Below are 15,290 nucleotides of genomic sequence, written 5' to 3' on the forward strand. Positions count from 1 at the left end.
CTCTAGAACCCTGTTTGTTTTTCAGAGTCCATCGTCTCTCATGGTTCGTCTACCCCTCCGATTTCCCCCGCAGAAGCTTTTTATCTTGATGAAGTCCCAAAAGTTCATTTTTGCTTTTGTTTCACTAGCTTTTGGAGATGTATCTTGAAAGAAGTTGCTGTGGGTGATGTCAAAGAGGTTACTGCCTATGTTCTCCTCTAGGATTTGGATGGATTCCTGTCTTACATTGAGGTCTTTCATCCACTTTGAGTTTATCTTTGTGAATGGTGTTAGACAATGATCGAGTTTCATTCTTCTGCATGTGGCTGTCCAATGTTCCCAGCACCATTTACTGAAGAGACTGTCTTTTTTCCATTGCATGTTTTTTCCTGCTTTGTCAAAGATTATTTGACCATAGAGCTGAGGGTCCATATCTGGGTTCTCTATTCTGTTCCGTTGGTCTATATGTCTGTTTTTGTGCCAGTACTATACTGTCTTGGTGATCACAGCTTTGTAATATAGCTTGAAGTCAGGCAACATGATGACCCCAGCTTTGTTTTTCTTTTTCAACATTTCCTTGGCGATTCAGGGTCTTTTCTGATTCCATACAAATTTTAGGATTGTTTGTTCCAGCACTTTGAAAAATGTCATTGGAATTGTGATCGGGATGGCATTGAAGGTATATATAGCTCTGGGTGGCATAAGCATTTTAACAATGTTTATTCTTCCGATCCATGAGCATGGAATATTTTTCCATCTTTTTGTGTCCTCTTCAATTTCTTTCATGAGTGTTTTGTAGTTCCTAGAGGATAGATCCTTTACCTCTTTGGTTAGGTTTATTCCGAGGTATCTTATGGTTTTGGGTGCTGTTGTAAATGGAATCATTTCTCTAATTTCTCTTTCTACAGTTGCGTTGTTAGTGTATAAGAAAGCAACTGATTTCTGTGCATTAATTTTGTATCCTGCCACATTACTGAATTGCTGGATGAGTTCTAGTAATTTGGGAGTGGAGTCTTTTGGGTTTTCCACATAAAGTATCATGTTGTCTGAGAAAAGAGAGAGCTTGACTTCTTCTTTGCCAGTTTCAATACCTTTTATTTCTTTTTGTTGTCTGATTGCTGTTGCTAGGATCTCTAGTACTATGTTGAAAAATAGTGGCAAGAGTGGGCATCCTTGACGTGTTCCTGATCTTAAGGGAAAGGCTCTCAGCTTTTCCCCATTGAGGATGATATTCGCTGTGAGTTTTTCATAGATGGATTTTATGAACTTGAGGAATGTTCCCTCTATCCCTATACTCTGAAGAGTTTTCATCAGGAAAGGATGTTGTATTTTGTCAAATGCCTTTTCTGCATCAATGGAGAGGACCATATGGTTCTTCTCCCTCCTCTTATTAATGTGTTCTATCACATTGATTGATTTGTGAATGTTGAACCACCCTTGCATCCCAGGGATAAATCCCACTTGGTCATGGTGGATAATCCTTTTAATGTATTGTTGGATCCTATTAGCTAGGATTTTGTTGAGGATTTTGGAATCCATATTCATCAGGGATATCAGTCTGAAATTCTCCTTTTTGATGGGGTCTTTGCCTGGTTTGGGGATTAAGGTAATGCTGGCCTCATAGAATGAGTTTGGAAGTTTTCCTTCTGTTTCTATTTTTTGAAACAGCTTCAGTAGAATAGGTATTATTTCTTCTTTGAATGTTTGGTAGAATTCCCCAGGGAATCCATCAGGCCCCGGACTCTTGTATTTTGGGAGGTTTTTGATCACTGCTTCAATCTCATTACTGGTTATTGGCCTATTCAGGTTGTCAATTTCTTCCTGTTTCAGTCTTGGCAGCTTATAGGTTTCCAGGAAGGCCTCCATTTCATCCAAATTGCTCAGTTTATTGGCATATAGTTGTTGATAATAATTTCTAATAATTGTTTCTATTTCCCTGGTGTTAGTCGTGCTCTCTCCCCTTTCATTCATAATTTTATTAACTTGGGTCTTTTCTCTTTTCTTTTGGGTAAGTCTGGCCAGTGGCTTATTGATCTTATTAATTCTTTCAAAGAACCAACTTCTAGTTTCGTTGATCTGATCTACTGTGTTTCTGGTTTCTAATTCATTGATTTCTGCTCTAATTTTAATGATTTCTCTTCTAATGCGTGGCTTAGGCATTGCTTGTTGCTTTTTCTCTAGTTCTTTAAGGTGTAGAGTTAGTTGGTGAATTTGGGATTTTTCTATTTTTTTGAGTGAGGCTTGGATGGCTATGTATTTCCCCCTTAGGACTGCCTTTGCAGTATCCCCTAGGTTTTGGACTGATGTGTTTTTGTTCTCATTGATTTCCATGAATTATTTAAGTTCTTCTTTGATTTCCTCATTGACCCAAACATTCTTGAGCAGAGTGGTCTTTAGCTTCCAAGTGTTTGAATTTCTGCCAAATTTTTTCTTGTGACTGAGTTCCAGTTTTAAAGCATTATGGTCTGAGAATATGCAGGGAATAATCTCAGTCTTTTGGTATCGGTTGAGACGTGATTTGTCACCCAGTACGTGGTCTGTTCTGGAGAAAGTTCCCCATGTGCGCTCGAGAAGAATGAGTATTCTGTTGTTTTAGGGTGGAATGTTCTGTAAATATCTATGAGGTCTATCTGGTCCAGTGTATCATTCAAAGCTCTTGTTTCCTTGTTGATTTTCTGCTTAGATGATCTGTCCATTGCTGAGAGTGGAGTATTGAGGTCTCCTACAATTAACATATTGTTATCAATATGACTCTTTATTTTGGTTAACAGTTGGCTTATGTAGATGGCTGCTCCCATGTTGGGGGCATAGATATTTACAATTGTTAGATCTTCTTGTTGGACAGACCCTTTAAGAATGATATAGTGTCCTTCTGTGTCTCTAACTACAGACTTTAGTTTAAAATCTAATTTCTCTGATATAAGAATTGCTATCCCAGCTTTCTTTTGAGGTCCGCTGGCATGGAAGATGGATCTCCATCCCTTCACTTTCAGTCTAGATGTATCTTTAGGTTCAAAATGAGTCTTTTGTAGGCAGCATATGGATGGGTCCTGTCTTTTTATCCAATCTGCAACCCTGTGCCATTTTATGGGAGCATTTAGGCCATTCACGTTGAGAGTGATTATTGAAAGATGTGAATTAATTGTCATGTTGCCTGTGAAGATGTTGTATTTATAGATTGTCCCTGTAAATTTCTGTTGTATATCACTCTTGGGGTCTTCCTCCTTTTATAGAACCCCCCTTAATATTTCTTGCAGGGCCGGCTTAGTGGTCACATATTCTTTCAGTTTCTGCCGGTCGTGGAAGCTCTGCATCTCTCCATCCATTCTAATGACAGCCTTGCTGGATAAGGTATTCTTGGTGCATTCTTTAGCACCTTGAATATGTCTTGCCAGCCTTTCTGGCTTGCCAGGTCTTTGTGGATAGGTCTGACATTATTCTGATGTTCCTCCCTTTGTACGTAAGGAATCTCTTCCCCCTAACTGCCCTTAAGATTGTTTCCTTGGTTCTAAGATTTGCAAGTTTTACTATTACATGCCAGGGTGTTGGCCTGTTTTCCTTGATTTTCCTTGATCTTGGGAGGGGTCCTCTCTGCCTCTAGGACTCGAATGTTTCTTTCATTCCCCAAATTAGGGAAGTTCTCAGCTACGATTTGCTCAAATACATCTTTTAGTCATCTCTCTCTCTCCACTCCCTCCAGGATTCCAATTATTCTGACATTGGAACGCTTCATGGTGTCACTTATTTCTCTGATTCTATTTTCATGGATTCTGAGATGTTTTTCCTTGGCCTCCTCTTTTCCTTTTTTATCTATTAAATGGTCTTCCAGGTCACTAATTCTTTCTTCCGCCTCACTTACCCTAGCTGTTAGATTATCTAGATTAGATTGGATCTCATTGATAGCGTTTTTAAGTTCTGCCAGTTCAGCTTTCATGTCTGCCCTTAGAGACTCTATGTTGCCATTAATTGATTTCTCCATTCTAGCCATTGTCTTCACAAATGCTAGCCTGAATTCCATCTCCGACTACTTGGTTATATCTGCATCCATTTGTAAATCTGCAGCATAAGTCATGGTCTCTGAGTCTTTTCTATTTTGGGGGTTCCTCCTCCTAGTCATTCTGTTGATGGGTGTTTGAGGGAATGTATAGAGTCCAAATTATTGACCAGAACCCAAGCAAGATGCACCTGTTTTCTTGGGACCTTAGGGTTGCTGGCCTCTTTTTTCCCAGCCTGTCTTCTGGGGGAGGGGCCTGCCATGCTGTTACTCAGGTAACCCTCTTTGGGGGAGTTGCCCTGCCCCCCTGTGGTGGGGGATGGGCTCAGCAGGAATCAGTTTTTGGGGCTCTTGTTCTCTGGCAGCTTTCCCTGGCTGCTTTCCACATCTCTTCTGTGAGTCAGAGCAGAAGAGACCATTTCCAACCCTCTGCCTCAGCGCAGAGAGACCGCAGTCTGTTCTTCAGTGAGCCCTCCAGGTCATATTGTCTCCGTTTCTGTCCATGCTGCTATAAACTGCAGCGTCCTGGGTTGTGCACCCCTCTGCAGTGCCCCCAGTCCTGCCTCCAGGTCGGGGCACGTCTCTGCCCTTTGTACTTCTAAAACCGCCAGCCGCTCCCAGTTCGCATGACCCTGCCACTCCGGGTTTCTGCCCCGGGGGCTGCAGTTCGTAGGCGCGACCCCGCCACTCCGGGTTTTTGCCCCAGGGGCTGCCCTAGAGTCCTTTCCCCACCGCTACCGATCTGCAAGTCTGTGCCCCGTCCCCAGCGCACAAGGCTGTTGCTCACCTGCGGTGTAGGATCCCCATGGCCAGGCACCTGCCTGCTGCCGTTTATCCTCCAATATCTGCCCATGGAATCACAGCTCCCCACTTCGTACCTCAAAACCAACCGACTGGAATATTCTGTTTGTAGAGATCCAGATCTTCTTACATCTCAAGTTGGTTTCGTGGGTACTCAGAGTGATCTGGTAGAGATCCAGCTCAATTCCAGGGACCAGTTGAAATAGGTTCTCTTATTCCTCCACCATCTTTCCTCCTAATCTGGTTTTCTTTCCTTATAATGTCTTTATTTTAGAATCGGTAATGCTGGCCTCATAAAATGAGCTTGGAAGTATTCCCTCCTTTTCTATTTTCTGGAAGAGGTTTATAGAATCCATACCATTTCTTACTTAATGTTTGGTAAAATTCACCAGTGAAACCATCTGGACCTGAAGTTTTCTTTTTAAAAAGACTTTTATGTAGAATTTAATGTCTCTAATAGATGTAGCATAATTTAGATTATTTCTTCTTGAGCAAGTTTTGGTAGTTTGTGTCTTTTAAGGATTTATTCTATTCTTTTTTTTTTATTCTTATGTTAATCCCCATACATTACATCATTAGATTTAGATGAAGTGTTCCATGATTCATTGTTTGTGCATAACACCCAGTGTTCCATGCAGAATGTGCCCTCCTCAATACCCACCACCAGGCTAACCCATCCTCCCACCTCCCTCCCCTCTAGAACCCTGTTTGTTTTTCAGAGTCCATCGTCTGTCATGGTTCGTCTACCCCTCCAATTTCCCCCACTTCATTCTTCCCCTCCCGCTACCTTCTTCTTCTTCTTCTTTTTTTTTTTCTTAACATATATTGCATTATTTGTTTCAGAGGTACAGATCTGAGATTCAACAGTCTTGCACAATTCACAGCGCTTACCAGAGCACATACCCTCCCCAATGTCTATCACCCAGTCACCCCATCCCTCCCACCCCACCCCCCACTCCAACAACCCTCAGTTTGTTTCCTGTGATTAAGAATTCCTCATATCAGTGAGATCATATGATACATGTCTTTCTCTGTTTGACTTATTTCACTCAACATAATACCCTCCAGTTCCATCCACGTCATTGCAAATGGCAAGATCTCATTCCTTTTGATGGCTGCATAATATTCCATTGTATATATATACCACCTCTTCTTTATCCATTCATCTGTCGATGGACATCTTGGCTCTTTCCAGAGTTTGGCTAATGTGGACATTGCTGCTATAAACATTGGGGTGCACGTACCCCTTCGGATCCCTACATTTGTATCTTTGGGGTAAATACCCAGTAGTGCAATTGCTGGATTATATGGTAGCTCTATTTGCAACTTTTTGAGGAACCTCCATACAGTTTTCCAGAGTGGCTGCACCAGCTTGCATGCCCACCAAGAGTGTAGGAGGGTTCCCCTTTCTCGGGATCCCCGCCAACATCTGTTGTTTCCTGAATTGTTAATTTTAGTCATTCTAACGGGTGTGAGGTGGTATCTCATTGAGGTTTTGATTTGGATTTCCCTGATGCTGAGTGATATTGAGCACTTTTTCATGTGTCTGTTGGCCATTTGGATGTCTTCTTTGGAAAAATGTCTGTTCATGTCTTCTGCCCATTTCTTGATTGGATTCTTTGTTCTTTGGGTGTTGAGTTTGATGAGTTCTTTATAGATTTTGGATACTAGCCCTTTATCTGATATGTCATTGGCAAATATCTTCTCCCATTCTGTCGGTTGTCTTTTGGTTTTGTTGACTGTTTCTTTTGCTGTGCCAAAGCTTTTAGTCTTGCTGAAGTCCCAATAGGTCATTTTTGCCCTTCCCTTGCCTTTGGCGATGTTTCTAGGAAGAAGTTGCTTCGGCTGAGGTCAAAGAGGTTGCTGCCTGTGTTCTCCTTTAGGATTTTGATGGACTCCTGTCTCACATTGAGGTCTTTCAACAACTTTGAGTCTATTTTTGTGTGTGGTGTAAGGAAATGGTCCAGTTTCATTCTTCTGCATGTGGCTATCCAATTTTCCCAACACCATTTGTTGAAGAGACTGTCTTTGTTCCATTGGACCTTCTTTCCTGCTTTGTCGAAGATGAGTTGACCATAGAGTTGAGGGTCCATTTCTGGGCTCTCTATTCTGTTCCATTGATCTATGTGTCTGTTTTTGTGCCAGTACCATGCTGTCTTGATGATGACAGCTTTGTAATAGAGCTGGAAGTCCGGAATTGTGATGCCGCCGGCTTTGCTTTTCTTTTTCAACATTCCTCTGGCTATGCGGGGTCTTTTCTGGTTCCATACAAATTTTAGGATTATTTGTTCCATTTCTCTGAAAAAAGTGGATAGTATTTTGATGGGAATTGCATTGAATGTGTAGATTGCTCTAGGTGGCATAGACATCTTCACAATATTTGTTCTTCCAATCCATGAGCATGGAACGTTTTTCCATTTCTTTGTGTCTTCCTCAATGTCTTTCATGAGTATTTTATAGTTTTCTGAGTACAGATCCTTTGTCTCTTTGGTTAGATTTATTCCTAGGTATCTTATGGTTTTGGGTGCAATTGTAAATGGGATCGACTCCTTAATTTCTCTTTCTTCTGTCTTGTTGCTGGTGTATAGGAATGCCACTGACTTCTGTGCATTGATTTTATATCCTGCCACTTTACTGAATTCCTGTATGAGTTCTAGCAGTTTTGGGGTGGAGTCTTTTGGGCTTTCCACATAAAGTATCATATCATCTGCAAAGAGTGAGAGTTTGACTTCTTCTTTGCCAATTTGGATGCCTTTGATTTCTTTTTGTTGTCTGATTGCTGTAGCTAGGACTTCCAATACTATGTTGAATAGCAGTGGTGATAGTGGACATCCCTGCCGCGTTCCTGACCTTAGGGGGAAAGCTCTCAGTTTTTCCCCATTGAGGATAATATTCGCTGTAGGTTTTTCATAGATGGCTTTTATGATATTGAGGTATGTACCCTCTGTCCCTATACTCTGAAGAGTTTTGATCAAGAAAGGATGCTGTACTTTGTCAAAAGCTTTTTCTGCATCTATTGAGAGGATCATATGATTCTTGTTCTTTCTTTTGTTAATGTATTGTATCACATTGATTGATTTGCGGATGTTGAACCAACCTTGCAGCCCAGGGATAAATCCCACTTGGTCATGGTGAATAATCCTTTTAATGTACTGTTGGATCCTATTGGCTAGTATTTTGGTGAGAATTTTTGCATCCATGTTCATCAGGGATATTGTTCTGTAATTCTCTTTTTTGATGGGGTCGTTGTCTGGTTTTGGGATCAAGGTAATGCTGGCCTCATAAAATGAGTTTGGAAGTTTTCCTTCCGTTTCTATTTTTTGGAACAGTTTCAGAAGAATAGGTATAAATTCTTCTTGAAATGTTTGGTAGAATTCCCCTGGGAAGCCATCTGGCCCTGGGCTTTTGTTTGTTGGGAGATTTTTGATGACTGCTTCAATTTCCTTAGTGGTTATAGGTCTGTTCAGGTTTTCTATTTCATCCTGGTTCAGTTTTGGTAGTTGATCCATCTCTAGGAATGCATCCATCTCTTCCAGGTTATCTAATTTGCTGTCATAGAGTTGCTCATAATATGTTCTTATAATTGTTTGTATTTCTTTGGTGTTGGTTGTGATCTCTCCTCTTTTATTCATGATTTTGTTGATTTGGGTCATATCTCTTCTCTTTTTGATAAGTCTGGCCAGGGGTTTATCAATCTTGTTAATTCTTTCAAAGAACCAGCTCCTAGTTTCGTTGATCTGTTCTACTGTTCTTTTAGTTTCTATTTCATTGATTTCTGCTCTGATCTTTATTATTTCTCTTCTCCTGCTGGGTTTAGGCTTTATTTGCTGTTCTTTCTCCAGCTCCTTTAGGTGTAGGGTTAGGTTGTGTATTTGAGACCTTTCTTGTTTCTTGAGAAAGGCTTGTATTGCTATATACTTTCCTCTTAGGACTGCCTTTGCTGCATCCCAAAGATTTCGAACAGTTGTGTTTTCATTTTCATTGGGTTCCATGTATTTTTTTAATTCTTCTTTAATTTCCTGTTGACCCATTCATTTTTCAGTAGGATGCTCTTTAGCCTCCATGTATTTGAGTTCTTTCCGACTTTCCTCTTGTGATTGAATTCTAGTTTCAAAGCACTGTGGTCTGAAAATAGGCAGGGAATGATCCCAATCCTTTGGTACTGGTTGAGACCTGATTTATGACCTAGGATGTGATCTATTCTGGAGAATGTTCCATGGGCACTAGAGTAGAATGTGTATTCCATTGCTTTGGGGTGGAATGTTCTGAATATGTCTGTGAAGTCCATTTGGTCCAGTGTGTCATTTAAAGTCTTTATTTCCTTGTTGATCTTTTGCTTAGATGATCTGTCCATTTCAGTGAGGGGGATGTTAAAGTCCCCCACTATTATTGTATTGCTGTCGATGTGTTTCTTTGCTTTTGTTATTAATTGCCTTATATAATTGGCTGCTCCCATGTTAGGGGCATAGATATTTACAATTGTTAGATCTTCTTGTTGGATAGATCCTTTACGTAGGATATAGTGTCCTTCCTCATCTCTTATTACAGTCTTTGGTTTAAAATCTAATTTGTCTGATACAAGGATTGCCACCCCAGCTTTCTTTTGGTGTCCGTTAGCATGGTAAATGGTTTTCCACCCCCTCACTTTCAATCTGGGGGTGTCTTTGGTTCTAAAATGAGTTTCTTGCAGACAGCATATCGATGGGTCTTGTTTTTTTAATCCAGTCTGTTAGCCTGTGTCTTTTGATTGGGGCATTGAGCCCATTTACATTCAGGGTAACTATTGAAAGATAGGAATTTAGTGCCATTGTATTGCCTGTAAGGTGACTGTTACCGTATATTGTCTGTGTTCCTTTCTGGTCTATGTTGCTTTTAGGCTCTCTCTTTGCTTAGAGGACCCCAGGATTTATTCTCTTCTATTTCATCTAAGTTTATGAATTCATGGGCACAGAGTTGTTTGTAATATATTCTGTTGATATCCTTGTAATGTCTTTGTTGTCAGTGGTGGTGGCCCTTCTTTCATTCCTGATATTCGTAAGTTTGTGTCTTCTCTCTTTTTATCTCAGTCATTGTGACTAGAAGTTTAACAGTTTTATTGATCTTTTCAGAGAATTAGCTTTTGGCTTTTTTTTTTTTTTTTTTGCTTTATTTTCTTCCTGTTCTCTATTTCATTGATTTCTTCTCTGATCTTTAGCATTTTCTATTTTGCTTCCTTTGGACTGAATTGGCTCTACTTTTTCTAGGTTGTTTGTTTGTTTGGTGGAAGCTTAGATTACTGACCTGAGAATTTTTTCTTTTCTAATATGAGCATTTATGGCTACAAATTTCTCTGAATGCACTGTTTGATATCCTGTATTTTCATTTTCTTTTCCTTTTTTTAAAGATTTTATTTATTTATTTGAGAGAGAGAGGATGAGAGAGAGCACACGAGAGGGGGGAGGGTCAGAGGGAGAAGCAGACTCCCTGCCGAGCAGGGAGCCCGATGCAGGACTTGATCCAGGGACTCCAGGATCATGACCTGAGCCGAAGGCAGTCGCTTAACCAACTGAGCCACCCAGGCGCCCGCTGTATTTTCATTTTCAAAAATGTTTCAAAAAATGTTCAAAACATTTTAAAATTTCCCTTGAGACTTCATCTTATTCTATGTATCAGAAGTATGTTGCTTAATTTTTGAATCCTTGGGTATTTTCCAGGTATTATTCTGTTGTTGATTTCTAGTTTAATACTGTTAAAATCCAAGAATATACTTGGCATGATTTCTGTTCTTTTACATTTGTTAAGTTTTGTTTTATGACTCATAATATGGTCAGTTTGGTGAATGTTCCATGTACACTTGAGAAGATGTGTATTTTGCATTTGTTTTAAAATTTCCATTAGCTTAAGTTGATTGATGGTACTGTTCAGGTAATCTTTATTCTTACTGATTTTCTACTTACTTATTCTATCAATTATTAAGAGAAGAGTATTGATATCTCTAAATATAATTGTGGATTTATTTATTTGTCCTTTCAGATCTATCCACTTTTGTCTTTGTGTATTTTGAACCACTGTTTTTAGGTATGTACACATTTAGAATTGTTGTATTTTCTTGGAGAATTCACCCCTTTATCATTATGTAATGACCATCTTCCTTGTTTTGAAGTCTACTTTGACTGATATAAATATAGCTATTCAGGCTTTCTTTTGGTTAGTGGTTTGCATGATGTATTTTCCTTTATCCTTTTACTTTTTACCTTTCTTTTCTTTTAAGATTTTATTTATTTATTTGAGAGAGAGAGCACAAGCAGGGCAGAGGGGCACAGGAAGAGGGAGAAGCAAGTTTCCCACTGAGCAGGGAGCCAGACTCGGGGCTTGATCCCAGGACTCTGGGATCCTGACCTGAGCTGTTAACTGACTGAGCCACCGAGGTGCCCCAATTTTTACCTTTCTTTAAGTGTTCATATTTAAAGTGGATTTCTTGTAGACCGCATATAATTATGTATTACTTTTTAAAATATTTAATCTGACAGTTTCTGTCTCTTAACTGATGTAGTTAGATAATTCACATTTAAAGTGATTATTGATATAGTTGGATTAAAATCTAGCATCTTGCTAATTCTTTTCTATTTTTCCACTTGTTATGTTTCTTTTTTCTTCTTTTTTTCCCTTCTCTTGAATTAATTGAGCATTTTTTATGATTATATTTTATCTCCTCTATGGACTAAAAACTTTCCTCAGGGTTTAAAGTTTTAGCTGTCACCCAAGGATTTAAAATATACATGTTAAATTAATCTGAAAGTACTTTCAAATACTGAACTGCTTCACATGTAGTATCTTATGCATATCTTATAATAGTATATTCCTAAATCCTCATTTTAAAGATACTGTTCTATTGTGTTGTGTTATTTTGTTGTTGTTGTTTTGTTTTGTTTTTTTGGCCTTCATGGTTTCTGTTGATAAGTCTATATTAATTCTTATCTGTGGCTTTTGTAGGTGATTTGTCTTTTTTTCTCTGACTGCCTTTAGAATTTTCTCATTGTCTTTGGTTTTCAGAAGCTTGCGTATAATATACTTAGGTGTGGTTTGTTTCTTAGAGTTTATCCTGCTTGATGTTCTCACAGATTGGATCTATGGTTTGGTGTCTGTAATTAATTTAGAAAATTCTCAGCCATTACTTATTCAAATATTTCCTCTCTTCTCTCTCTCTTCTTCTGTAGGTCCAATTACATGTACATAAGATCATTTGAAATTGTCTCACACTGCTTGGATGGTGTTTTTTTTTTTTTTTCCCTATTCTTTTTCTCTTTATTTTTTAGTTTGGTTAACTTCTTTTTTTTTTTTTTTTTTAAAGATTTTATTTATTTATTTGAGACAGAGAGAATGAGAAAGAGAGAGAGCACATGAAAGGGGGGAGGGTCAGAGGGAGAAGCAGGCTCCTCGCCGAGCAGGGAGCCTGATGCGGGACTCGATCCTGGGACTCCAGGATCATGACCTGAGCCGAAGGCAGTCGCTTAACCAACTGAGCCAGCCAGGCGCCCATAGTTTGGTTAACTTCTATTGACTTCTCTTTAAGTACATTGATTTATTCCTCTCCTCCGTTGAGGCTACTGGTGAGCTCAGTGAAAGACTTCTTTATTTCCGTTACTGTGTTCTTGATTTGTAGTTTTTCATTCACTTCCTATAGCTTCCATCTGTCAACTAAAGTTATCCATCTGATTTTGCATGGTGTCCACCTTTTCTATTGCAGCCTTTATCATATTAATCATAGTTATTTTAAATTCCGTATTTAACTACAAGATCTGTCTTATCTGAGACTGTGCTTGATTATTGCTTTATCTCTTCAAAATGTGGTTTTTTTCCTTGCCATTTTGTAAGGCTCATAGTTTTGTTTTTAAATGAAAACTGAACATCTTGTGTGGGACATAGACACTATGTTGGAGGTAAGCATGCCTTTCTTTCTGCTAGCCTTTTAATGTGGGGGGTTTGTGTTAATCTAGTCAGGAGTTGGGCTGAATTTGAGGTTTCTTGTTGCTAAGGTTATCCTCCTTGAACCACAGGCTTCAAATTCCTCTAGAATATCTCATGTCTAGTGTGAGGGCTAGTTTTTCAGAGGTATTTTCTCTATGTCTGGACTCCTCTTGTCTTTGGTTCTTCCCCCCTTTGCATTGCACCCCAAGAGAGTCTGTCTCTCCCAGCTCTCCCAGCTATACTATATGTCATTTATACTCTATACTGGTTAGCGTGATGGTGAGGGAGGAAATGCATTCCCTGATGTTATAATTAAGCCTCAGTCTTAGGCAAGCACTGTGTGCCTGGGTCTGAGGGGTAGGCCTTTCAAGTGCTCCTGTTTCTTCCCTCGCTGTATTTCCAGGCCCAGCACAGGTTCTTGTTCCTCTCCCAATGGTAGTATTTTGTTTTGTTGTTTTTTCCCTGCTCTGTTTCTCAGAAGCAGTAGGTTTCTACCAGTGTCCTAAGGTGACAGCTTTTGTTGTTCCTGTCTCTGCAGATTAAGTCTTTTGTTCCCTAGAAGAGAGGAGTATGGGAGATTTGGCAGAGGCTGCCGCTTCCCTTCCCCAGCCAATATGGGGAAGGAAGCCAAAGTACCTCATGCTTGTTGGCTTAAACAGTATTTATCTTCTCACAGTTCTGGAGGCTAGAATCTGAGATCAAGGTGTCAAAAGGGTTTGTTTCTTCTGAGGCTTCTCTCCTCAACTGACTTCTCTGGACATCTTCACAAGGTTCTCCCTCTGTGTGTGTCTGTATCCTAATCTCTTCTTATAAGGGTACTAGTGATATTGGATTAGGGTCCACCCTAATAATCTCATTTAACCTTAATTAACTGTTTAAATACCCTTTTCCCAAATACAGTCATATTCTGAGATACTGGGGATTAGGACTTCCAGTATAAATGTGGGGGGGGGGGCACAATTCAGCCCATAACTTTCCACCCTCACCCAAATTTAAGTCCTTCTTGCATGCAAAATATATTAACCCCATGCCTGCAACCTCAAAGTCCAACTTTTTTTTTTTATTCCAGCATCAACTATGAGTCCAAAGTCTCATCTAATACAGGTGGAGATGAGACTCCAGGTATGATTCATCCTAGGCAAAATGCTTCTTTAGGTATGAACCTGTGAAACCAGGCAACAAGTTATCTGCTTCCAAAATATAATGTAGGATAGACAATCTCATTCAAAAAGGGAGAAATTGGAAAGCAGAAAGGGGTCATGGGTGGCAAGCAAGTCCAAAACCTTGTAGGGCAAATTCCATTAGATTTGAGGCCTCAGAATAATAATTAGACTTTAAGGCTTAATAATAATTCCCCATTCTCTATGTTTACCAGGGTGGGCTTCCCTTTCAGGCCCACCAGGTGACAGCTCTATAACCTCAGCCCTGGGCATTGGCTGTGACTCCTCTGGAACCTAGAAAAAGACAACACAGCCCCATCTGCTGGGCTTTTGTGCCCGCAGTAGTAGTGGTAGCCTGCTGACTTCTCAATCACCTTCAGCGTCATTCCTCTTTTTTCTTGAAGGATAATATATATTTGTAGGCTGATGGCTCTATTGGCCCATCCTGTAGAATCCCAGAAGTCCGACAGCTTTCCTTCATTGTGCCTCAGCTCTGTCCCCTTCTGTCCAAGTCAGTAGCATTTCTGCTAGCATAAAATTTTAAAAAACCTATTGGCCTCCCGTACAATTCATGGGAGCCCAAGCCATTAGACAAGAGGTTCCTCCTTGGAACTTTCCTAGATAGCCACACCTCTATTCCTGGCCTCTATTGAGTTGGCTGAATGGATCTATAAGTCACTGACCAACAACCTCTGTAGCAAATGATTGTCCACCCACATCTTTGATGTTCTCTAATTGTGCCTTTTCAATTTTTACAATATAGGTAGGCTGAGAATTTTACAAATTCTTCCAGTTCGGGTTCCTTTTTGCTTAACAATTCCTTCTTCAATTTATCTCTTTCCTCTTATATTTCACTATAAGGAACAAGGAGAAACCAGACCATGCCATCAACATTTTCTTAGGAATCTCCTCATCTAAATATTGAGGTTCATCAATTGCAAGTTCTGCTTTCCAAAAACACTAGAACTCAATTCATCCAAGTTCTTTGCCATTTTATAACAAGGATCAACTTCCCCTTCCAGTTTCCAATAACATTTACTGATTTCCACCTGAGATCTCAGCAGAAGCATCTTTAACATTCATATTTCTAACAGCAATCTGTTTATGATGACATCTGTATTCTCTAAGATGATACAAGTTCTCTTTCCAGCTTCCTATTCTTTTTCTGAGCTCTCACTAGAATTGCCTCTAATCCCATATTTCTTTTTTTTTTTTTTAAGATTTTATTTATTTATTCATAGAGACAGAGAGAAAGACAGAGGCAGAGCGAGAAGCAGGCTCCCCGCGGAGCAGGGAGCCCGATGCGGGACTCGATCCCAGGACCCTGGGGTCATGACCTGAGCCAAAGGCAGACACTTAACCGACTGAGCCACCCAGGCGTCCCTCCCATATTTCTATTAACAGTCCCT

The 15,290-nt window shown here is 39.8% G+C and overlaps 1 protein-coding gene across 1 annotated transcript in view; it reads left to right on the forward strand.

Annotated features, from left to right (window-relative positions):
* GLB1L3 (galactosidase beta 1 like 3) overlaps positions 1 to 15,290 on the forward strand; it is a 74,943-nt gene that overhangs the window by 32,685 nt on the left and 26,968 nt on the right. Inside the window, 1 exon segment of the mRNA XM_035009450.1 lies at positions 8,883 to 8,894. Within this exon segment, the coding sequence (XP_034865341.1) occupies positions 8,883 to 8,894 (12 nt within the window).

This window comes from Mirounga leonina, unplaced genomic scaffold, assembly GCF_011800145.1.
Source record: "Mirounga leonina isolate KUSES-001 unplaced genomic scaffold, KU_Mleo_1.0 Mir_153, whole genome shotgun sequence".
NCBI lineage: Eukaryota > Metazoa > Chordata > Mammalia > Carnivora > Phocidae > Mirounga > Mirounga leonina.